Source organism: Phaeoacremonium minimum, assembly GCF_000392275.1.
Source record: "Phaeoacremonium minimum UCRPA7 unplaced genomic scaffold PA7_03_scaffold_479, whole genome shotgun sequence".
Lineage (NCBI taxonomy): Eukaryota > Fungi > Ascomycota > Sordariomycetes > Togniniales > Togniniaceae > Phaeoacremonium > Phaeoacremonium minimum.
This window is the reverse complement of record NW_006921381.1, coordinates 59,089-82,553: the sequence shown is the minus strand read 5'-3', so window position 1 is coordinate 82,553 and position 23,465 is coordinate 59,089. Positions and strand designations below refer to the sequence as shown.

Genomic DNA, 23,465 nt, shown 5'->3' with positions numbered 1-23,465 from the left:
CCCGCGCAACGTTACGGCAATCAGTGCGGGTGTTAGCGAGTGTGTGCAAGCCCCGGATGAAAGACCCAAAAGCCTCAGTAGAGATAATATCAACTGAGATCGCAGACTCGGTCCAAACAAAACGAGCTGCGGAAGGCTTTATCAATAAGGAGGATTTCGAGTATCGGGCACTACCTTGAGCCTTGTAGTCTCATAGAAGAAGCTTGACATATGGGCAATCTAACCTTTATCTGCAGGCTCAAGCAGGCAAGGCAGGCCATAAGAGGCACGTTATCATGCTGATAGCTCCGCGCCGAGATGGGAGTTGAGGTGTGGGAGCGGAGATTTATGGCCGAAGCAATGACACAGTCGCAGCGAGAAGCCAGACCAATGAGCTTATTTGCTAGAGTAGTTGATCAGAGAGAGTGGTAGCTAGAGCCACCGTGAAGCAAGGAACATGACCGGCTGAAGACGAGATGATGCTGCCTGCGCGGTGTGTCACGCAGTCCCGAGGGGTTACGGTCTAGCGAGACAGCCGCAAACAGGAACGGAATTGGATCGGATCGCCGCTGATTGTTGCCCTGCATCAGGCTATTATGTTGCCTGGCAGAGCGTACATGCGAGCCGATCCCCGCGAAAGGAAACAACAGCAAGGCCGGATGGCAATCAGAAGCACCGACTGAGAGACGTATAAAGGTTATGGCATTTGGTCATTGTCGTAATAATTAATGTGAGGTCGTCGGCATATCAATGCATGGCATCATTAAGTACACAAAATTGGACTGGCAACCAACCAATAAGAGCAACGCCGATCAAGACAGCATAAGGGACAGCACCAGTTTACTCCAGAATGCGCTGTTGGTGGGTACCGTAGTGTTACTATCTTGTACAGTTGCTTTTCGCGGCTTTTGATCTTCCGCAGCTAGCCAAAAGTTGGAAAGATGATGAGATATAACTTCACTGTGCCGTATTATACTTTATGACAGTAGATAGAAGTAGGTTGTTCGCCAGTTGGTAATTTTCCAGCCTTGTTGCGTACTCGAGCCAAAAATGCTACGACACCGAAAATAGTTCTGGAGACTGTAGTAGTCAAGTGTGGAGGCGATGACAATGAAACGTGAGGAGGAACAGTGACCCATCCACGATAAATATGTTTTCGAGAAATCATGTGCATCAATGCAGCAGTTGGGCTTCTAGAGTTTATATTTCTTTTCATTTAATAACCTCTCTCCACGAGTTAGTGCCGAGATACTCCTCCGCCTAGTAAACACTAGGTCAGCAAGGGTATCATTTGCACTCATCAACAAGGAATCACTATCTTTATAGAAGTTGATAGACTTATTGTAATAGACAGAACGTTCAATGTTTTGAAGTATCACGACTCTTCAACAATTAGTATCTGCACCCTCCAAGAATCAAGGTGTATTACCCTGGCGGAGGATAGTTACAGATGGTGGCAGCTGGATGCTAATGCCACCAAGTCCGAGACGGCTTTGTCATCATCAAAGATTGCACGTGACCTCAGTTTAGATCCGGTTACTCCAGCAAAATTACCTAGCTGACAACCATCCTTCCATTGCCTGCTTGCACCTTCGTCACCTTTCTCCAAGCGTCGGAGAGCCGTACGAAAAGCCCTTTATTGCGACTGCGAGGTGTCCTCTGTTCGACGGACAATCCCTTAGTTCTCTGAGACAATACAACCTTTGTCGTGGGAAAGCCGCACTTTTGCCACCTAGAAACGCCGAGCCTTAACAGTCGCGTCCCACCTGTCGCGGTCCTTGCTTCGCATTCGACGCCACCGCACTCGATCTCTTTTCTTCGCGCAACAAAATCTCTGTCATTCCTAGAATCACATTCACGATGCCTGTCGAGATCGCGCTCAACTCGCCGCTGGCGGAAGCGCTCAATTCCGTGATCCAACCGAAGCTTGTTGAGGTCGGCTGGGCTTCAGGCGGCGGCGACGACTCCGCCTTGTCGGAATACATCATCCTGATGCTTGTCAATGGCAAGACCCAAGACGAGATTGCAGCAGAGTTGTCCGGCGATCTACTGAACCTAGGATCCGATGATCCTGGCGCCAGAGATTTTTCGAGATGGCTATTCGAACAAATCGACATCATCAATGCCCAGCTCAATCCCACCGATGTGCAGGGCGATGGTATGACTGGGGTGTCTCAAGACTCCACAACGGTTGATGGAGATCAAGATATGGATATGAGCGCTGCAAATGAGGGACAATTCAATGCGTATGTATCCATGCCACGCGTCATGTCAGGGAATAAGGAGCTAACATCATCCAGACCTACTGGTCCCAAAGCAATGCGCAACGCGAACAACAACAACCGCGGCGGCCAAGGAAAGCGTATTATGGGACAAATCAACAGAGCGATGGACCGGTCGCATGACTCTGTGCTCCATCGGGTACGTGGCGGCAGTGGCAATGAAAGGATAAACACACATTCAAGAACACCTCCAACAGGACCGAGAATGGGCGCCGGTCGGCAACCACGCACAGCAAATGGTCGGGCTGCAAGCATAGCGCACGGAATTGCCAACATGGGTGGACCACAAGGACCTGGGGGCATGAACTGGGGAATGATGCCTGGACAGCCAGGGCAACCCATGGACATGATGACACTCCTCCAGCAACAATCCGAGATGATGGCGCAAATGCAACAGCAGCTCATGATGCAGAATGGCATGAACAATGGTGGATTCAACCAAGGTCGAGGCAAGCCTCTTTCAGATCGGGTCCAACATCCCCATCGCGGCAACTTTCGAAGAGGCGGGCACCATCAGAATGGCCATGGCTCACATTCGAATGACACATCGAAAGCTGAGACTGGAGCTGAAGGCGACGACGTCGAGATGGGCGGTGCTAAGCGCGAGGCCCTCAACCCTGACGATGCCGTCTGCAAATACAATCTGAACTGCACAAACAAGGATTGCAAGTTTGCCCACCAGTCGCCTGCAGCACCGGCTGGTACAACGGTCGATGTTCATGATGTCTGTGGCTTTGGCGCCGCCTGCAAGAACCGAAAGTGCGTCGGACGCCACCCGTCGCCGGCCACCAAAGCTGCGCATCAGAATGAGCAGGATTGCAAGTTCTGGCCAAACTGCCAGAACCCACGCTGCCCCTTTAAACACCCGAGCAAGCCGCTATGCCGCAACGGTGGTGACTGCAGTGTTCCCGGCTGCGAATTCACCCACACAAAAGTCATGTGCAAGTTCCGCCCTTGCACCAACCGTTATTGCACATTCAAGCACGAGGAAGGCCAGAAAGGCACTTTCCAGGACAAAGTGTGGACGGCGGATGGGGCCAAACACATCAGTGAAAGGAAGTTTACAGACGAGAACGCGGCGGAAGATGTGGTTATCCCAGGAGCTGCGGATACGGAGCCCACAGGTGTTCAGGAAGTTGTTGGTTAGAAGCCACGTCCCTTCACTCTGGAGATTGACGCCACCGACTACCACGAGATGCTTGAAGCCGCTGATTATACTGATATACCGGTGTGATGCATCAGAAATGGGGTTTCGTGGAATGGCATTTGGAAATCTAGCGGGGGAGGGAGATGATGGTGTCAAGGGATTGCTGTGAAAACTATGGACTGTACTATATGTCACTAAGGACTTTCCAGTCCTTCTGGAAGTGATCGTTTTGGCGTTGGAGGATAGCATGCGATCCCGAGCAGAGGGACGCCGTTTAGACTGGGAGGATTGAAATGACGCACGTTGCGTGCGTCCATGGGGCAGGCCAAGAAGCCTCTATATACCTTTTGTTGTGATGGCGGAATACACTGCTTTTTGCCGTCTCCTAATTTTGAACTTCAAACTTGACTGTCATGCGTGAAATGTTGCAAAACATCCTCCCATCATGTAACTCCATTTACCTATAAATCGATGCCCGCTTAGCTGGGTGACCGTCTTTCGATGACGACTCCACGTACCTAGGTAGTTAGGCGGGGCGCATGCTAGGATCCAGCAGAATGGTTCCCTGACCCACACGAATCTGGGGTACCTTAACTTTTTCAAGGCTTGCAATGGTCTGAGCTTTTCAAACAATTTGAAGCTGGACAATCACCACGGCTTGAGAGCTCGCGAAACAGATCAGCTGACATGCCTGCATAATGTAATTAGGCCCCTACAACGGCTAGTGCGTGCGTGCGATGGTTACAAACGCAACACCCCAGACCCTATGGGGGGCGTGGAGGACGATAGGTGGACGGCATGCCTGCAGGAGATGTCTTGCGGATAGCTGGCGACTGAGACTTTCCCGATCCATTGCGAGCCATTCAGGGTCTCAATCAGTATCTAAAGGCGGAAGAATATCAGATTTCGAAAGAAATAGAGCTTTGACGAGCTTCGCTTCACAGCTACAGCCTCAACAGCCTGGCAAAGAATTCGCGATTCTCGGAGGCGGCATTACCGGCTTAACGACAGCCTACTACCTGACCCAGTTCTATCCCACCGCGAAGATCACGATATACGAGAGCAATAACAGACTGGGCGGCTGGGTAGATACAGAGAAAGTTCAAGTGCGGTCAAAGGGAAAAGATGAGACGGTCGTCTTTGAACGTGGACCGCGGACAGTCGCCGCCCAAACAAATACACCAAAGTGGGATGACTTCGTGTTGTGGGATCTCGTACGACTTTCTCTGTTCTTCTCCTGCTTCTCACCGCTGTTTCTTGAAAATCAGTGCTGACGTTTATACCACTAGATTGACAGCCTGGGGCTCGAGCAGGATGTATACTGCATGCCCAAGAATCCAGGACCCATGATGAGGAGGTATATCTACCATCCAGATCACCTTGTGGACGTAACAGCGCCGGTGACTGATCTGAATGACCCTATGGGGACGCTGAGGGCCTGGCTTCATGCCGCTGGCAATGTCCTGACTGAGCCCTTATTCAAGGGTATGCTGCCGTCCTTGGCGAACTTCCTACGTACGCCTGCCGAGTCCAACTCCCGTCCCCTCGGCGACTACACCCTGCGTGATGTCTCCATCGGCGAGTACTTTGCGAGCAAATTTGGCCGTCCGGATGTGGTGAACAATCTGCTCTCGGCGTTGATACACGGGGTGTATGGTGGTGACGTCTGGAAGCTGAGCATGGAGTCTGGCCTTTTCCGCCGCCTGCTCCTCAATGACCAGCTGGATGTCGAACCCGTTCTGAAAGGCGGGATGTTCGTCGAACTACAAGACATATACTCGGCGCATGACATAATTACACGTAATGGCAATGTTATTGATGTAGCGAGGATGAGCATGGACTGGGGCTTCATTGGGTTCTTCAACGGCTTCAGTACCCTAACTGATGCAATTGTGGACAAATTGAGGAAGAACCCCAAAGTTACTCTCAAGACTGGTGAATCAGTCACAGCACTTCGATTCAATGAGGAGACTCAAAATGTGGAAGTAAGTCAGACTGCCCTTTACCAGCCACTTGCGGCTCAGAGATCGAGCTAATCCTGTCCATAGGTTCACAGTGGCAAGACGGAAGAGGCAAAGCAATATGGCCAAGTCATCTCCACGATATTCAGCGGGACACTAGGCAAGCTCACCGGCGATTCTCTACCGACGTTGAAAGAGCAAAAAGCCGTCACTATCCAGGTCGTCAACCTCTGGTACCCTACGCCTAACCTGAATGCTCCCCACAGCGGGTTTGGATACCTCATCCCGGGCTCCGTCCCGGCAGCGAACAATCCTCACTGCGCACTTGGTGTTCTTTTCGACTCTGATCGCGATTCCGCCAGCGGTCGTCCTCAGGATCCGACCGTGTTGAAGCGAGGCCGCATGGATACCGTCGAGGGCACGAAGTTCACCGTCATGCTGGGCGGACACCACTGGGATTGGCTGCCGCCGGAGAACTGGCCCGACGCGAAAGAAGCCGCTGAAATGGCCAAAGAGACGGTGCAGCGCCAGCTCGGGATCCCAGAATCCGCGCAGAAGGGCGTCGTGGCATCCACCAAGATCTGCAGGGAGTGCATCCCGCAACAGTACGTGGGCCACAGACAGAGAATGCACGCCGCGCACAACGAGCTTCTCGATGCCTTCCGCGGCAAGCTGACTGTCGCCGGCGGCTCGTATACGCCGCCTGGCGTGTTGCCGAGCCTGCGGGCTGGGCGGGATGCCGCGCTGCAAGTTGCTGGGCATGGATACCTAGATTACGGGACGCCACATACGAACCCCTTGGACCATGTAGGCGAGACTGGTCTAGCGTGGGCGACTCGGGCGTGCCCCGATCTCGCCCCATACATGAAGAATAAAGTGCCGTTCAGATACGGAAATTGAACAAATCAAGACAAGCGAATTGTATATATTTCCTCATATGGAGGTGGACAAGGTTAGACTAAAAGCATAGTTATACTGGCGACGTCGTGGAGCTAGGTGTCACAGGACGCAAGCTCAGGCATAAATAGGCATACATGTTACATAGAGAGCATAGATGATCTGTAGTTGTACAATTGTTTTGGTATCATTAATATGCTGTTTCGCTATCGAGAAAAGTGAGAACTAGATAACCATCCAGTGCGCTGAGCTCCACAAGAGCCACTGGCCGAAGGCCATGACTTCAGCGCGTCTCCTTCATCGCTGTCCTGTTCCCTCGATGGAATCTCTACACAAAAAGTCTGGAGACCATGATTGAAAGACCATGGCATCTATATGCGGGTCCCGTAATACCCCTGGATATCCGTCAAGCGCTCTCGGTGTTTGGTTTTTGGATTGTGTGGCGAAGCGACACCGATGCGATACGTCACGCTAATCTATCACGACAACATCGCCGCCTCCTTTCGACTCCAGTTTGGTCTCGACTTCACTGCCATCAAGTTCGGTCAACGGTTTTAATGCCTCGCTGACCTTTATGAGAAGCTCCTCAATACCGTCAGCAGTCTTTGCCGCAGCACTTGATTTCAGCCCGCGCCAATGCTCGCCCCTATCATTCCATATTGGCTGAAGGACGCTGCTGAACTCATCCTTCGCGTCTTTATCTTTGTCCGAGCGCCACAAGAACCACCAGAGCTCTTCATTCCTAGACTTGAGTCGGACGTCAAACCAGACTTGACGGGGTGGCTTGCCTTGGGGACTGGGAAAATTGAACCGTAGCGTCAACCACTCGAGTGCCCTATGAAAGATGGTAAAAGATCCCTGGTTGTTGAGTTGAACATTTTGCCAGGACTCTTCAACTAGATTCAAGCCCCGCAACATCGGAAGCGTTAAAGACAGCCAGAAAGGTAGGCTCTCAAATCCTATTGGCGAGTTGACCAATCTTCGTAGCAAGTCTAGCACTCGAAGGTGCGGGTTCCCCTTCTGAAGCTTGATGCTAATCTCCTCGCCCCTCGCCAAGTCCAACACCACCTGATAACGACTCGCAGAACCTGTTGCGATTATGCCAGTCTGAGAGTCTTCAGGTGCAGGGTCTCCGTAACTGAAGACGACCTTGCGAAGAGTGACACTTTGGCACTGAAGCCTCCTCCCGTGCTTAGACATGGCTTCGAGGAAATCGACCAATCTGTCGATAGCTTGGAGGCGATTCGCAAGAGAATCAACGATCGACTGTCCAACCTCAGCACGAAGACGCAATGAAAATTGGCCGCTTCGAGGGTTGTAGGTCACGTCGTGATCGACATTGCCTTTCAACAAGCTGAATTTCTTCTTGTCTGAGACCAAGACTCGAGCCTCGGCAAATACGGTCAGTCGCTTGTCCGGGTGCGAAGCTGTAGACTGGCGTTGCTTCGAATCCTCTGGAACAAATCTCTGGATACCGCCAAACACAATGCGTACATCGTCGGCAGCCCACGAGGCTTTCTGCCATTGGCGTTTGCCGCTGCTCGCTCGGAGAACCTCTGACAATTTTACATACACCGCCGGGATCTTGACCTGGGGTGACAGTTGGGAGTTTGGCACTTGACGTATGACGTGTGCGATACGCCTACTACGCAAAACGCCAATATCCGTCAATTGTGAGAGGACACCTGTTGCGAAGGTAGTTAAGTTGGTGAAGAATTTGTCCGACAGGTTAGGGTCTGTTGAAGAAAAAGGAAGGGGCATGTAAGCCTTAATTTGAGCGTTTGGTTGACTGTGGTTTCTAAGGAAAGCATTAGTATGCGGATCACTGTCAGTTTGACAGAGTACTCACAACTCGACCAGCCACCATTGATCACCACTCAGACTAAGGCTTAGCATGAGATACCATCGCGGGTCCCACCCTTCTCGTTTGAACCATAAGGACTGGACTCCGTCACGAGAATTGACGATTGTTCTGACTTCTTCGGGCTTAATTGGTCGGGGACTACCGATCCATCCCATGCTCTTTCCTCGGCGGTTGAGTTCTTCCATGGTAGACACGCAACGGATACCTTCAATTGATATCAACCCCTCCTCTGCTGGGTCTTTTGACCTATAATTAAGTCGATGCTCGCCTTCATAGACTACTCGCGAATGAGGTGACATTGCGAAGAATCCTGTGATTGGATCGATCTTGGCAGTAATTTTCTCGCAATACGTCAACTGCACCTCCAGAGCTGACAGCATCGGTTCGTCCTTGTCGAGGTGTAGTGACATGGCCGCCTCACGTTTCATGAAGCGCGGCTTTGATTGTAACTTGTCGTAGATGGTACGGAGAATATGGCCCACATGTCTGGCGATCACTCTCTTCAGGAGATGCTCCGCAGAAACCACATCGCTGTCCAGCAATATGTCGATGTCTTTGACCTCCTTGTTGTCTCTGAACCATCGGAGACTGAGAGAACTTGTGGCCTTTGCGTCCACAAGATTTGTCGTCTTCCTCCCACTATTGACACCGAGGATAACCCAGCTCTTGGGTCCGTTCTGGAGATATCGAGATGCCCAGTACTGAATAGAAATGGCTCTGTTCAGTCGTTCAACCCGAACAGAATCTGTCCATCGGTCGCGACTCATTTCACGAGCTTGACGACTAAACTCATTGATCTTGTGAGTCAAGACAAACTCATGCAGGAACCGGTAGCATCCATCTAGCCCCTCATTCGCGAGTGCTTCGTTGACTTTGGCCTCTAGGAAAGCTCTGAGACCTTCCGAGAGTTCTTTCGGTGCAGGAGTGAATAGAAAGCGGAAGTCGATAAACCAGAATTGTTTTTCAAAGTCTTCGTCGGCAATCGTGAGGTCTACCTCAAACTCTCCTTTGACCTTGAAAGTCACTCGCCCCGAACTTACACTATAATCACGAAAATGGAAGGGTATCTTGTCGTGATCATCCAGACTTAGTCTTATTGACAAGAGCGTATTGAGGTTGTCAATCCATTTGAGCTGTTCTTGAGGAGTAAGAGGCGGTGGCTCGATGTAATTTAACTATTCATCGTTAGGGACAAGGCTACAAAGGCAGAACAGTAAACTTACCTCGGGCATCCAGGGCACATCTCCCGTCGACAAAACCTGCAAGGCAGTTTTGAGGTCTGGATTCGGGAGACGCGCATACAATAGGTTCCTCTTGACATCTACTATCTGGTCAAGAGCGCCATCGTATTTGAACATCTGTACATCGATATGGGCCTTGAGATCAATGAGTTTGCTAACGAGATCGGCTTTCCGGCTCCATTCTGTGATAACGAGTGCCTTGACCCATTTCGCATGGAGGTCTTGGACGAAATGCAAAAGCGCCGTCTTCTTCGCAAGATTCTCTTCCGATGTATCGTCGAGGGGATTGCTGTGGGTGTCTGAGTTGCCGTTCATGACCTGTGGCAGTGGCATCTTGGCCATCTCTAAAATCTTGTCTTGTATGGCGTTGTGAGACTTCTGCGCAAGCCGCGTTAACAGGAGACCTAGGGGCATGAAGTTCTGTGTGATATGGACAATCTCTTCCGGCAAGTCGTCTAGTTTGGAACGATCATCCGAAAGCAGCGCCTTGCTTGATGCCTGCCCCTGAGGCGCGTCCACATCCATCGCACCGTGATAGGTCCCATTCAATGTGCTAATCCCCGAGGCTCCTTTACCCTTCTCTGGGGAAGGCTCTCGCTTGACTATCGCATTGCCGTTGATGCCGTTGACCCTTGTATCTCTATCATGGTTGGTCAGGACGCCATTCTGAACCCCGATCTCCATTTTGGCGGCCTGGAGCACCAAGCGCAACAACCTCTTTCAAGACCTCTACCGCTGAGATCTGAGCTTCCCCAAGCGGCGCCCCCCTGGCCGTAGAACCTGGCGCAATATCGCAAATAGAGGCGCTATAAAATCGCGTTTAAGGTGGAAGAGTAGGTGATTAATTAGGTCGAGTGTTTATGGTTCGTGCTCGTTCGAAGGTCGGCAACCATCAGTAGTTCGACGCAAGGGCGAGCCGCAAGCCATCAACAGATTACTGGCGTCTCCCGTCCGACTGATCATATGTAAGCGCTCCAGCATCCGGCGTGAAATCCCATCGCAATCAGGAAAGTCCTGTTCTCGGTGCGACCGTATAGAGTGAGTCGCCAATGCAAGCTGACACCAAAAGTCACGTTGCTATTGAGAGACGAGGTTGGGACCGCGACGCACGACGCAGGGTCGGATCACAGGTGAGAATAAAAGAAACCTAGGTAGTGACGGAGGTGCAGGAAGATATGAATACTGTTGCGTCGAAAGCGATCGTCAAGGGTCCTCGTGGTCGGTAGGATAAATGATGAGAAAGGTGAGGTGCTGGTCCCTTTGTCTCGCGCCGCCGCGGTCGCTAGATGCGAATAGGTAGGGAAAAGTGACAGTATCACGTGACAGATCTTATCTTTATCTTAGTAGTGGATCTACAGTACCACCTGCATCTCCAGCTTACCCGCTTCCTACTTCATGGTACAGGTAGGTCACTCAGCTGAACTTCAATACCAGCATTTGAATACGGATCACTTACTTTGTATCATGTCTCTTGATCCTTTGCGAAAATCGTCTCAGATCGCTGGATATTGGTTAAATTTGATGGGTGTGTACTAGTATTTCCTTTTTGTCGGTAATAAACGAAGATGAACATTCGCAAACACCAAGATAATGCCGACAGTAGGTAGCGCGATCGAAGCATTTAACCATGACAAACCTGCAAGGGAGGCTCTGTAGGCTCTGTAGATGGTAGCTTGGGGAGGTTCGTTAAAATGTGGAATGGTAATTTGAGTGTTTTAGCAAAAAAAACCCAACAAAAAAAAACCCCAAACACTATGGCTGGGCCAGGGCCTAGGATATTACAAAAAGCAAGACATTTGTCGATTTTTCTATCCTCCTAACCGTAGAAAGCAAAGCTCATATCTGTACTATTGCCTCCCCTCCCGTGTAATGCTGAAAGAACCTTTCAGATGCCAATAACCTCATGACATCTTCCTCTTAAGGGTCTAATCAAGGATATACTCCTTCCAAGTCAAGACGGCCAGTAGAATACAGGGAGAAATCCTCCTGGCGTTGATTAAGCGATATCGAGTTCTTGTCTTAACTAACTGCAAGGGAAAGTGTTACTATGATCCACTCATCCCAGCTAGATTTCCATTTGCTCAAAATGGTTCGTGTCATCCATAAACTTACAACTTGTTTGTGGGCTGCGCGGCGGACGTAGTGGGCCACTGATATCCGGCAGCGTCACTGAACCTATATCCGTAGGATGCGGTGAAGTCGTCAAGGACAGCAGGACCACGGGAACCTAGCATTTGGAATCAGTCAAAGCGTAAGCTGATACATTCACACAAGTACTGACCGTATGGGTACTCCATAGGGATAATTTCTTTGTTGTCATCGAGATAGTGCAGCAGTGGCGTGAAGATGCGCCAGCTGGCGTCGAGTTCATCATCACGAACGAAGTTGGAATGATCGCCCTTCAAGCAGTCAAGGATCAACGACTCGTATGCCTCTGGGATCTTGAGATCGGAGAACCGTCGTCGGTAGGTCAAATCGAGCTCAGTAACCACGGTCTGCATGCTGAGACCAGGAAGCTTGGAGTTCATCTTGATGTACACACTCTCATTGGGCTGGATTCGCATGACCAGCTCATTTCGAGGAATGTCTTTGAAGATACCGGACGTGACATCCTTGAACTGCACTCGGATCTCTGTCTTCTGCTCGTTGAGAGCCTTGCCGGCCTTCATGATGAAAGGCACGCCGTCCCATCGCTCGTTCTTAATGTACGCAACCAGCGCGCAGAATGTGGGGCATCGAGAGTCCTTAGGAACAGTGTCATCTTCCTTGTATGATGGCTTACTGCCGTCAAGTGATCGGCCGTACTGGCCGATGATTACGTTCTTGGGCTCAATCGCTGGTATAGCTCGGAGAACTCGGACCTTCTCATCACGAATATCTTCAGCGGAGAATGAAATGGGACGTTCCATGGCGAGTAGGGTAAGAACTTGGAGCAAGTGATTCTGCATGACATCTCGTAGGATGCCAAACTCATCGAAATAACCTCCTCGCCCCTCAGTGCCGAAAGGCTCCTTGAAAGAGATTTGCACATTGTCAATGTGATGACGGTTCCAGGTAGCTCCAAGGAAGGAGTTACCAAATCGGAGGATTAGGATATTCTTGACCATCTCCTTTCCAAGATAATGATCGATACGGTAGATTTCATCCTCCTTCCAGTCTGGCTCCAAGGACTTTTGAAGTTCTCTTGAACTGGCAAGATCCTTACCGAACGGCTTCTCAACCTAAAATGACGCGCGCGGCATGTCAGTGATGGGATTATAAGCAAGTGCGAGGTCACTTACGATAACACGGGCAATACCCTTGCTCGGGTAGCAGCACTTCTTTAGGTGCTGGGAGACGATTGTAAAGACACTGGGTGGTAGAGCCATATAAAACAGGCGATGTGCTTCTTTCCTGCCCTGCTCTAGCTCCTCCAAGTGCTTGTTGAGGTTTAAGAAAGAGTCGTCACGATCGTACTGGCCGGACACGTAGGTGCAGATAGACGTGAACTCCTCAAGCATCTGTTCCATATCCTTGGTAGGGGTCTTGATATAAGACTTGATCCTCCTCAAGTACTCCTCGTGGTCCATCTTGGTTCTAGCATATCCGACAATCTTGATGTCCTTCGGTAGGAACTGGTTTCGGTACTTCGAGGCAATTAGTCATCTGTGAGGATATAAGGCGGATAGCTTGAGAGGGAGGCGCTCACGAGGCCGAACAATGCCGGATACTATGGACAGATTAGCATTACGATATAGTGACAACATGGATCTACTGGGCCGACTTACAGTCTTCTTCTTGGCCAGATCTCCCGAGGCGCCGAGGACAACAATGACGGTGTTGTCCTTGAGCTCCAAGGCGCTGTTAAAGAGGTCATGTTAGCATCATTCTATCTGGAGAAACACGTCCGAGCATGGGACTGCCATGCAATGCGCAAAGATCGAGACACTACTCTTGGGAGAGATGCCATGTCTGTCCGACCGAGCTGCGAGCTCGGCGGACGAGCTCGCTCGAATTGGCCCGGGCGGATAATAATGAGAAAGATCGCGGGCGTGTTGGCGGGGTCACTTACGCAGCTGCAGAATGCATGTCGGTCGCCATGATGTTTGCTTTGCCTTGGACGAGCAGGTTGGACGGAGGAAAGGTCTACAAAGTCGAAGGGGGAAGGGATATCAAGAAGAAAAGCTTCGGTCGGAGTGCGTGGGGGATGGGAAAGAGACGTAAAGACTTGGAAGCTCCGCTGTCTAGGAATTGGGGTTAAATGGGTTTGTTTTAACGCACCGGCCGGCGGGGTGATGCGCAGACTTGGAGGAGCTAAGCAAGATACGCACCTGGAGGGGAGCTTACTCAGTGTCCCGCCTTTCTTACTGGAGGACAAGCTGCTTCTGTTAGATGCCTTAACAGCCACCTCTACTTTTCCGCCTGGACATCAAATGCGCACTCGCAGACCTGCCAATTATACCTAGCTCAGTCAATTACCGCGGCGGCGATCGCGGATTAATGACCGATGTGTTCGATTCAATGCCAACATGCTATCAGAGAGTTGTGACCCTGATATCTTTCGCTTGGTCAGCTGGCTGGAGAAGGCAAGGGGAAAAGCGGCACCTGCGGGATTAAGCCTCAGAGAAGCCCAACATGTTGACATAAACCAAGCTAGATTCTCGCTTAGCCGCTTCTCGTTGAGAATTCCAAACTGCATCCTCCACTGCGAGTGGGCTGGCGGTGTGCTGTACCGTACAGCGAAGTACATAATTCCCCTACAGTAGGTACAGGAACTGTTCAGATTTACCTTGCTACCTTACTGGCAAAAAGTGACGATAGATTCAAAGCGCCTCCTAAAACCACGAACCCGCCTTGGCAGGGCCCCCAAGTGGTCGCTCTCTCTCTTCAGACCCTGCACGTCGTTTGCGGCTCCACGTCTGTCTGGTCTGGCTCTGAAGCATAAGCTCCTGGTGCACTGGCAATTTGTTGATTGTAGGGGTGAGATGTCGTCGGTGGGCTCCCTTGCGAAACTTGTAGCATCGACGTCTGAAATACGTCTATGTCACACCTCCCCCATGCCCGCTCTCTTCACTGTTGTAGCTCAGGCAGCTGGGGCAGTCTCCCACCTAGCTTGTTAATGCGCCTAACTCTTGCACCCCTCTTACAATGGAGTTCCGGGAACTCCTCCAGTGTCCGCCCACTACTCCCATTTGTAACACCACGGAATGAAATCATAGTGTAATCTTTTCGGACTTAATTGCCTCGAAGTTCTAGTCTCCGTGTTGCCCTATTTTAGTTGCCATTGCCGTTCAGCTGTTCCTTCAGTTAATTAGTAGTGAATCCTGGCAGTAAAGAAGAGATATGTCCAGAATTTATGCTCTCGCACCGGAGTTCCTTAGCAATTGGGCTATCTGAGGTAGCCTATTACTCGACTACCTAGGTAGACGCTGCACATCGGTAGTACAACTCGTCGTTTGCACGTAGCCCCATGGGACAAGTAATGGTATCCAAGTGAAGCAGAACCCCGCAACTCTTAGGTTTATTGGTTCGACCTCAAGATACCCGGAGATCTCGGGATTCCCAGCTTGGGTAGCGTCTCAGAAACGCGGCCCGTTTGCAGTTTTCATTTCCTTCAGTACGGCAATTATGGCATGCTCAACCTTCACTGCGCCTGCCTCATCTCCAAATGACTGTAGCAAGATTACCCTTTCTGGGTATTGGTACCTGGCAACTTGCATGAACAGATTGAGAGATACCATCACGCCATGATCTGTTATCGATAGAAGACTTCTAGAGACTAATTACACCAACAATTGATTATCCCTCCTAGAGAAGATCTATTTACTTGCGCTGAGGCTTTTTCCTCCGCGATCGCAACAACTGCATCTAGGTCCCCGATGACGTAAACTCAGGGTTTGGGTGGTCAGTGCACAGCCCGTCAAGCCACAAAGCCATGAAGTGTGAGCCACATTTTGTATGGATCCCGACTTGAGAAGTGGCAGGGGGCGACCCACGAAAATTTATGTCGGCCAAAATATTTTTCCGTCCTCTAGCGTTCGTTCTTCCTTCCACAAACCCTAAGCGCACCTGCACCGGATTTTTCGCGGTCGACGACTTAGCCTCAGTTCGGATCAGTCAACGCCAGAAGCATCAACCACTTCCTTCCCAACTGGCACGGAGAGAAAGATCGATTGATCGGCACAGTCAACATGCCTTCAGAAGCTGGTCACAGATGTGAGTATACTCCAATCCTGAGGCGACGTGGGCGGGTTACTTGCGAGGCGTCGGCGACGTCGTCGAGTGACATCGCGAAACCTCGCGCGCGCCTTGCTACTACTTGGTGAAATATATGCTGACCGTTGTCTATAGTATACGTCAAGTAAGTTCTCTCATGCACATCTGCTCGTCTTGAGCAGTCCTTCAGATGGGTCGGCGGGAAATCCACGATGAACACGAATACCGCAACTGGGTGACGAGAACGACGAGATAAACCGAGACGGACTACAAGAACATTACGAGCAAGAGGCTGACCAAGTTACTCTAGGGGTCGCCACCTGAGCTACCAGCGTAGCCGTCACACGACCCACCCGAAGACGAGCCTGATCAAGATCGAGGGTGTCGATGACACCGGTGCTGCCAAGTATGTCCGACAGTCTCTTTGAGACTGTGATATGGTTGCTAACGTTCTGAGCAGCTTCTACCTCGGCAAGAAGGTCGCCTATGTCTACCGCGCACAGAAGGAGAAGCGAGGCACCAACATCAGGGTGATCTGGGGCAAGGTCACCAGACCGCATGGCAACTCGGGAGTCGTCCGCGCCAAGTTCACCAACCCCCTCCCCGCACGATCTTTCGGCGCGTCTGTTCGCATCATGCTTTACCCATCCTCGATATAAACAACGGTTCAGGACGGAGTTGAGTGGTATGGCTTTCATTGGCTGCATTAGGGTTTAGCAAGGCCGAAGAGGTGTGCCTTGTGCTTAGCATCAAATCAACTTGGCGGTTACCAACCACGACGTGCAATCGATGGTTTTCATGTGCTTGGTCCAACACAACGAAGGCTGCCCGACACTACATGCGATGGAGGAAGGGAACTAGCCGGTACTGCTATGGGGTTAAATCTCCTAGGACTTGAATGAAAATGGTACTTTGAAATCAACATAACTCGTTCCTCAGAAGTCACGATGAATTTGCGATTACCCCGACCCAACTTGTCTTTGGAACATACTCATTTCTTGTGGCTTCTGATTTGGATTTGGTACTCAGCTTGTGATTCACACACCCGAGATAATGACTGACGACATGGCGTGGAGGTCTCTATCAAGCTCAAGTGACCCATCCCCAAACTACTGGACTGAATACTAAGGCCAACGATGGTTTCGTGTGAATAGACTGAGATGATTTTTGGTACGATCAAACTCTTTGACAAGGTTCAGACCTGAAGTGTCTGCCAGCCCGCATGCCTGGATCCCTTCGTATATGTTGGTTATATTTATGTGCCACGTCGAAGCATTTCTCTTGCGTATTTGCTTATCACAGCGATATTATTCTGGAGATTCTAAGAGAACTACAGTACAAGGCAAGCCATTGACCGCTGCGAGGCACCTGAGAAGCCCGCTAGGGTACAGTGGTGCTCTTCCAGCACGAACAGGTACTCCTTAGGCCGTAAAGGGTCAATTTTATGAAAGAAGTTATGAACCGTGAAAATTCCCCGAGAAGAAGCTGGCTTGCATGCAATGGGTCTATCGGGCACATGCACCTCTCCAATTAGTTGCCTGGTTGCATTATCGGAGCCCTTATCCCATCAGGCTACCTACCTAGGTAGGTAGGTATGCACTCAGCCTTTAATAGTGTCCGGTTCTTGCTTACACCAGTATCTACTTTGTCCATCGAAGACTTTCCAGGATCTTGAATAGCTTTGACATCTTACCCAGTCCAAGTTCATCCCTCACAATGCTTAATCCTTATCACACGTCCCTGGCAACTTTGTCGTGGTGAGCGGACAGTCTTCCGAGGCCGCAGGCCAATCAGGTTTCCCATGGGGACAAAAATATCATTCCTGTACGGACGGACTACTCACTATCAGTTACGGTTGGAAGGGGTAGAGACTTGCTCCTTCAGGGATACAGAGCTGCACGAACATGCAATAATGACCAAGTCCTCCGTGGTTCAGCTTTCATAGTTCTTGGCTTGGCTGCATAAACCTGCCTTACAGTCGTCGTGCCGCTGGTTAAGGGAGGGGCAGATCTACCACTGCCGGGCCTCCGGCGCCTCATTCTACTGCGAGATTCTGGACCTTTCACACCAACTCCTGTGGGCTTGCTCTTGCTAGTGGCCGGCTTCTTCGGCTCTAAGGTTCTCAATATCAAGATTCGAGTACGAGGGCAACCCTTGCCGTACCGGGGGAGGAGCGCTACTGTACTCTGTAGACGGGTGGAAGCTGACACAACCTTATTAGTGAGCCACGTCGTCTGAGCCATTAGAGGCAAGAGAGGCTGTTGCTCGGCGCCCATCACTGCCATACCTACAATTGCATCCTCTCCGCGATGCGCCGTTTGCAGGCAGTCTTCCATGTTTTCATATGTGGCCCTCTGTTCGTCTCATTGGCAACAGCTGATCAACATATCGACAATTGGCAGTCTCTGACGAAAACGTTGGCTCATTCCATTTGGCCCTGCATTGCCTTCATTGCCCCTCTATTTATAACGGAGCGAGCGCTGATCATCCAAGGGCTCGTGGGGAAAGTGGGATCAATTCTAGCACTGTTGGTTTTAGGGTCGCACTGCTAGCCAGGGGGGAGCTTGGACCTTTCACTGAGGTGACAATTGAGACGACGGGACGGGGCTTCTTCCACCTGCCTTATCGCGCGGGGGACTTTGTGTCCAGACAGACTTGACAATGCCTGATAGATAGAGACATGCGGAATGCTTGTCAAGACAAATTGATTGTGTCGGAATGAGGCAGTTAAGGTTGGCATCGGCACCCGTGGCAGGCTACGGAGGTATAGCATGCCGTTAAGTTCCAGGTTTCGTAACTGCGGGAAGCAGAAGCAGGTTATGGTCGAAACAGCAAAGAGCTTGGTGCATTAGGGATTTGCAGTTTAGGCTGCCCTGCCGCTGTCGAACTTGATACTCGATACTGCAGGGAGTGGTAGCGAGTACATACTTGCTTGCAAATACAACAGGAGTGTATGTACTATCTTCTGATGTGGACAAGCTTGACAAGCTACTGATTACCGTATTATCGGGAGCCTACTCTCGTCCAACTGTCAGATGCGAATCCGTCAACAAGGATGGACGGATGGATGCGTGATAGGGAAGTGCATGGAGGCGCAGCACCATCCGGCAGACCACGATCACTCTCCTGGCCCAGGCACGGCGATTGTCTTATGTCATCGACCGCTGGCTTGGGTGAGCCGAGATAACTGTGTGAGACTTGCACACAGGAGAGTCGCGTTTTGTTTTGTGCGAGGGGGCGAGCTGAGGAACGGAAAGCCACGAAGCCACAAACTACTACAGTTGCCAACTACCGCGGGAGCTCCGGAGTACCTGGACGCGTTGGCGTCAAAGTTTGGCTAGGCATTAAGAGGATGCATCTATCTCCAACACTAACTAACATAGTCGTCTTAGTAGCGAGGGGAACCGGTCCACGTTTCGATGGCGATATCGATAGGAGTGGAGCTATAGCACTACCACTACGCAGTGCAATGGGAGCTAAGATCCAGCCCACGATGTCCCCAAGGGGGATTTCTACTTACGGACCACCGAGGTTTCGATGGGAAGGCAGAGGATGTAGATAGGATCGCCATCATGAACCGTTGGGCAAGCACAACTCCTTAGACTGCAGCACCTCGGAAATTTCGGTGAATGTCCTCTGTAGGGTCGCATTCTGTGGGAGCAGATAGCTACTACAAGCAGCGGGATTTTGAAGTGTCCGCATCCCCTGAGGAGCCAAACGTGCGATCCGCGCGTCGTCGCTCTGCTCGCGAACATAAGACATTCTGGGAGGGTGCAGTGGGGATACCCTAACACGAGGTATTCGGTCCTTGAGACTTGAACATGTACCTGAGCGAGCGTTGGCATGTGTCGTGGGGAGCTCTTGTACCGTGATAACGTCGGCCCACGGCGAGGCTCGGCGCCACTCGATAGGCCGTCACCTGCGGAAGGAGTCTCACCCGTCAGAGAACGAAAATCTCCAAGCCGTCGCCTCTAGTGATTCGAGGCCAGAGGCGAATCAGCACAGCGTTGAGCGGCGAGCATCTCCACTGATGATGCTTGCTATGCCGTGCCTCCATACGTAGACTGTCGAGGGGATACACTCCACGCATGTACATGCTGTACTCTCGCACACCTGGTACACACACAGGCATGGGTGAGTTGAGGGTCGATACCTACGTATGCGGGCGGGCCACCACACCACATCCCTTCCTCTAGGGGAACGGACGACCACTGCAATACGTCAAGGTCAGGTCAAGTTGAACCAGACGTGCTAGGGCAGACACACAATCCATCCATACGCGGATGCGATGGGATGAGCCACCTTCACTTCCATAGTACATAGTATACACGAATGACTGACTGGTCCGGCTTCTCTTAAAATGCAGACTCACCCTGCATGCCTTTACCAGACTTTCCCACTTACAAGATCTTTCCCATTGTACGGCTGTCTCTTGTGACCTCCTGCTCGGTCGTCCTTTTGCAAACAACCCGACATTCGTTCCGTACCTCGCAATAATATTAATTCCTTCTCGACTTTCGTTTTCCCTTTGTCGCCCGCCCAACTGACTGACTGAGGGACCGACCGACTTTACGACTGTCAGTTTTCCTCGTATTAGTCCTTCGCTCTCGATCTTTTGGGGAAAGCCGCGTGGCCGCCACTGCTCGTTTTTTCTAGCGCGATTGGGTAAGCTTTTTCGAAAAAGCTATAGCAAGGCCGGCCGGGTGCACCGTTTTTTCTGCTCCGTCTGGCTCGCAGTGCTTCTTATATGCAGCTGCCCGGCCTTCTCTTAGATGTTCTCGAGCAGGGCTGACATTTGATCCTCTTTTCTCCAGGTGCACCAAGCGGACCTTTTTTGATCGATGAAATTGGAATCCCCATCATCTGAAACGGTAGAGCAGCGCGAAAGCACCTAATTATCTGCAGCACCTTGCGCCACTACGCTGGCCCTAGTCCGCGAAGCTCGGGTCAACTTGACGTCAGCTAACTGGCACCCAAACCCTCCCCGTCAATCAGACGTTTTAGCCCCCCCTCGACAACAAATCCGACCCAAACCAGGGGCTCCGTTTGGCCCGCAGAATCCCAAAGGGTTGCCCAGGCACAGCCAGCCCCCCTACCATCAGCAGAAGCCAGCTGCATCAACAGCTCACCTGCAGCCCAGTTTAGCCCAGCCTAGCAAAGAGAGGCAATTCAAGTAGGGGCCAAAAAAAGAATTCAATAAGGAAGGGTTGGACAAACACGAAAAGGAAGACAAAAGAAACGAGAAACAAGAAGGGGGAATAGGTGTGCACGGATCAATCAGTCTCACACCACACACAACATCCTTCTGTCTAAACGCGGCCTCCCAACGGTCCTCATTTCATCACCGGCAAACAAAAAACGTCTTCCATCATATCCGGTCAATCAAACCTTCCCACGGTACCTGCACTCTAAATATCATCCGACACATCATCAACAACAACAACAACAACCACCACCACCACCACCACCACCACCGACGCCATTGATAACGAAGGTGCCATCCGTCCATCGAATTGCCATCCAACCAGATAGCGCTCGAAACCGCTTTTAAAATTAGGGCAGGAGGGGCCAAGCATCCACCGCACTTGGACGTTAAACCGCCGAACAGGTGCATGTTTCCGGGAGTAGCGCACACTGAACCCTGTCACTGCTTGCGTTGCCCGGCCGTTCCTACTGCGCCAGCATCGACCACATCCCAGCCACGCGAGACAGGCCTGCCTTGATTTCTTTGGATTCTGTGACAGAGACGCTCGTTCTAGGCTCCACTGATCCACAGATAGCAGTGCCGCCAGCCTCCACATCCACATCCACCTCCCAGGGCTGTCTATCATCCATCGTCTCTACAGCTGTGGACACCGCACCCAGGCCTGCCTGCGACTACACTGCACTATTCTACGCCCACGACCAGCTTACCTCCATCCACTTTGACGTGCCGCCGCCGCCAAAGGGCGATAAGACGATCCTCGATCAAAGAAACCGATCCAATTTGGGTATCCACGAAGGGCCCTGTCACTCTTGACCCCCAGTCGTAACGGCGCCAACCGCCCCAAGCTCATACCCATACAAAACTCCATAGCTCCCCCGTCCACAGTCACAATGGCAGCTCAAGACCGTCATCCGCTTCCTGCGCCCCCAGGTCAACAGCAGACCTTCTCTCCACCGCAATATTACAACTCGGCACAGCAGCAGCAGCAGCAGCAGCAGTTCCAGCAACCTCAATATCAGCAACAGCCACAACAGTACCAACAAGGTCCCCCACCAGTTCAGAAGCCCCGTCCGAGATCAAGAGGCTTTAGCTTCAAGTCAGAGAAGTCGCATAAGAGCAGTGGCAGCAAGGACAAGGTACACTTGGTCGAGACACATACCGAGAAGGAAGCCAAGCGCCTTCACAGTAAAGCCGATCCGACTTTGGCCATGAACGAGGCCGAACCAGGTACGTCACTTGGTAGACTGCATCTAAGTATAACAAGACTAACATATCGTCACCAGCTGTTGTTGCGGCAACTGGCAAATCGCAATTGGCTTCTCTGCGAGGCGTCCAGCATAGAGATGCTTTTGGCAATCCCATTGGTATGCTCAATAAGCTTCTGACTGCATATTCTAGAGCTGACATTTACAAGCTGATCCCGATCGATCCAACCCCACTCGAAGCCGATGGGAGCGCCCATTAGACACAATTCGAAGTTTCGAAGCAGCCATTGATGGTGGCTATAACAGGAAGTCTTTCATTCGATCAGGTAAATTTTCCCACGCTTCCGGTACAGCATTAAACCACATACTTACTAAATTGCACATTCAGACACAGAATCCGTTGCCAATTGGAACAAACGAAGCAGTTATTATGGCAACAGTATGATTTTAAACAACCATCCTTACTAGAACATCGCTAACTTCGGCCTTGTAGACGGTGGTCGCTTCCCTCAGGACAGCTACTATGGCGGACGTCCTACTTCGACGATCAGGGCCAACGACAGTCAACTCGACTTTAGACAAGGAGCAATGACTCGTGATGGTCTGTACGAACAAGGAGGTCAAAATGGTGCATATCCGAACCCACAATTCGGACGCCAGAGATACCCCCGAACCGCTTCGGAACCGCATTTCAACAATTTCCGACAAGGGGAGCAGAACATTTATCCAGTACCCAACAACCATCGATCCTATGAGACAGTGGCATCGGGATCGGGAGGAAGTGGTCTTTCGGGCGAACAGGCTGGTTATCAGACCGATCCCACGAGCAGCGATAACAGCTCCATTGAGCGTCGTCAATCCCCGCCGAAGCGCCAGGAGCCTGTGAACGATTATGGAATTGGCTTCAACCAGACCCCCGAGTACCAGCCTTCCGCCTTCACTGTCGGTATGAACGGTCAGCCGCAGGGTCATATGCAGCAGAATGGTTACCAGAATGCAGCAGTGGCTGCGCCGCCGGTGCCGCGAAAGGATGCTTCCATGTTGAGGAAGCCTACGACCAACACGTCCATGAATAGCTACCAGCAGCAACGACCAGATATGGGCGAGAAGCGCAAGAGCTGGTTCACACGCAGATTCAGCAAGCAATCTTAGGTAGATATGCTTGGTGCGATCCGTCCGTGAAAGCTCTATAATTCGATACCCCTTGACCCTGGCTCCACTGTGCACCCAGACCGGTGCGGAATCAGGATTTTCTTCCAAAGATCATATTGGTTTCAATTTTGGAACGAACCATTACGAAAACCCCGACTTATGCTGTATTTGGCTCACAATGGTCAAAACAATAGCATGTCAGGATGTGAGTCGTGGCGGTGATATGACGCACCGCTGAACATGACGGCGTGAGATGACTTTTAAACGGACATGGAATTCTAGTACATACATACATGATTTTTGTACTGGCGTAAGTAGGATGGGTGCCATTATATT

The 23,465-nt window shown here is 51.2% G+C and overlaps 6 protein-coding genes across 6 annotated transcripts; 4 read left to right on the top strand and 2 right to left on the bottom strand.

The window, feature by feature from the left end:
* Positions 1–1,839: 1,839 nt before the first annotated feature.
* Positions 1,840–3,408, top strand: UCRPA7_6514 (putative nuclear polyadenylated rna-binding protein nab2 protein; the record flags this gene model as incomplete). Its single annotated transcript, XM_007919051.1, has 3 exons — positions 1,840–2,225; positions 2,280–2,400; positions 2,626–3,408. The coding sequence occupies 3 exons, from the start codon at positions 1,840–1,842 to the stop codon at positions 3,406–3,408; spliced, it is 1,290 nt and encodes a 429-aa protein (XP_007917242.1).
* A 1,349-nt stretch (positions 3,409–4,757) lies between these two features.
* UCRPA7_6513 (putative protoporphyrinogen oxidase protein) lies at positions 4,758–6,269 on the top strand (the record flags this gene model as incomplete). Its single annotated transcript, XM_007919050.1, has 2 exons — positions 4,758–5,393; positions 5,457–6,269. 2 exons carry the CDS (start codon positions 4,758–4,760, stop codon positions 6,267–6,269), a joined length of 1,449 nt encoding a protein of 482 aa, XP_007917241.1.
* A 468-nt stretch (positions 6,270–6,737) lies between these two features.
* On the bottom strand, positions 6,738–10,055 carry UCRPA7_6512 (putative mediator of rna polymerase ii transcription subunit 14 protein; the record flags this gene model as incomplete). Its single annotated transcript, XM_007919049.1, has 3 exons — positions 6,738–8,064; positions 8,116–9,305; positions 9,354–10,055. The coding sequence occupies 3 exons, from the start codon at positions 10,053–10,055 to the stop codon at positions 6,738–6,740; spliced, it is 3,219 nt and encodes a 1,072-aa protein (XP_007917240.1).
* Positions 10,056–11,479: 1,424 nt separating this feature from the next.
* On the bottom strand, positions 11,480–13,451 carry UCRPA7_6511 (putative glucose-6-phosphate 1-dehydrogenase protein; the record flags this gene model as incomplete). Its single annotated transcript, XM_007919048.1, has 6 exons — positions 11,480–11,598; positions 11,653–12,592; positions 12,653–12,997; positions 13,060–13,080; positions 13,139–13,211; positions 13,423–13,451. 6 exons carry the CDS (start codon positions 13,449–13,451, stop codon positions 11,480–11,482), a joined length of 1,527 nt encoding a protein of 508 aa, XP_007917239.1.
* Positions 13,452–15,541: 2,090 nt separating this feature from the next.
* On the top strand, positions 15,542–16,225 carry UCRPA7_6510 (putative 60s ribosomal protein l33 protein; the record flags this gene model as incomplete). The annotated part of the gene is made up of 4 exons (XM_007919047.1): positions 15,542–15,566; positions 15,702–15,711; positions 15,877–15,972; positions 16,027–16,225. 4 exons carry the CDS (start codon positions 15,542–15,544, stop codon positions 16,223–16,225), a joined length of 330 nt encoding a protein of 109 aa, XP_007917238.1.
* Positions 16,226–21,662: 5,437 nt separating this feature from the next.
* Positions 21,663–23,129, top strand: UCRPA7_6509 (hypothetical protein; the record flags this gene model as incomplete). Its single annotated transcript, XM_007919046.1, has 5 exons — positions 21,663–21,999; positions 22,056–22,136; positions 22,187–22,303; positions 22,366–22,416; positions 22,471–23,129. The coding sequence occupies 5 exons, from the start codon at positions 21,663–21,665 to the stop codon at positions 23,127–23,129; spliced, it is 1,245 nt and encodes a 414-aa protein (XP_007917237.1).
* Between the last annotated feature and the right edge of the window lie 336 nt (positions 23,130–23,465).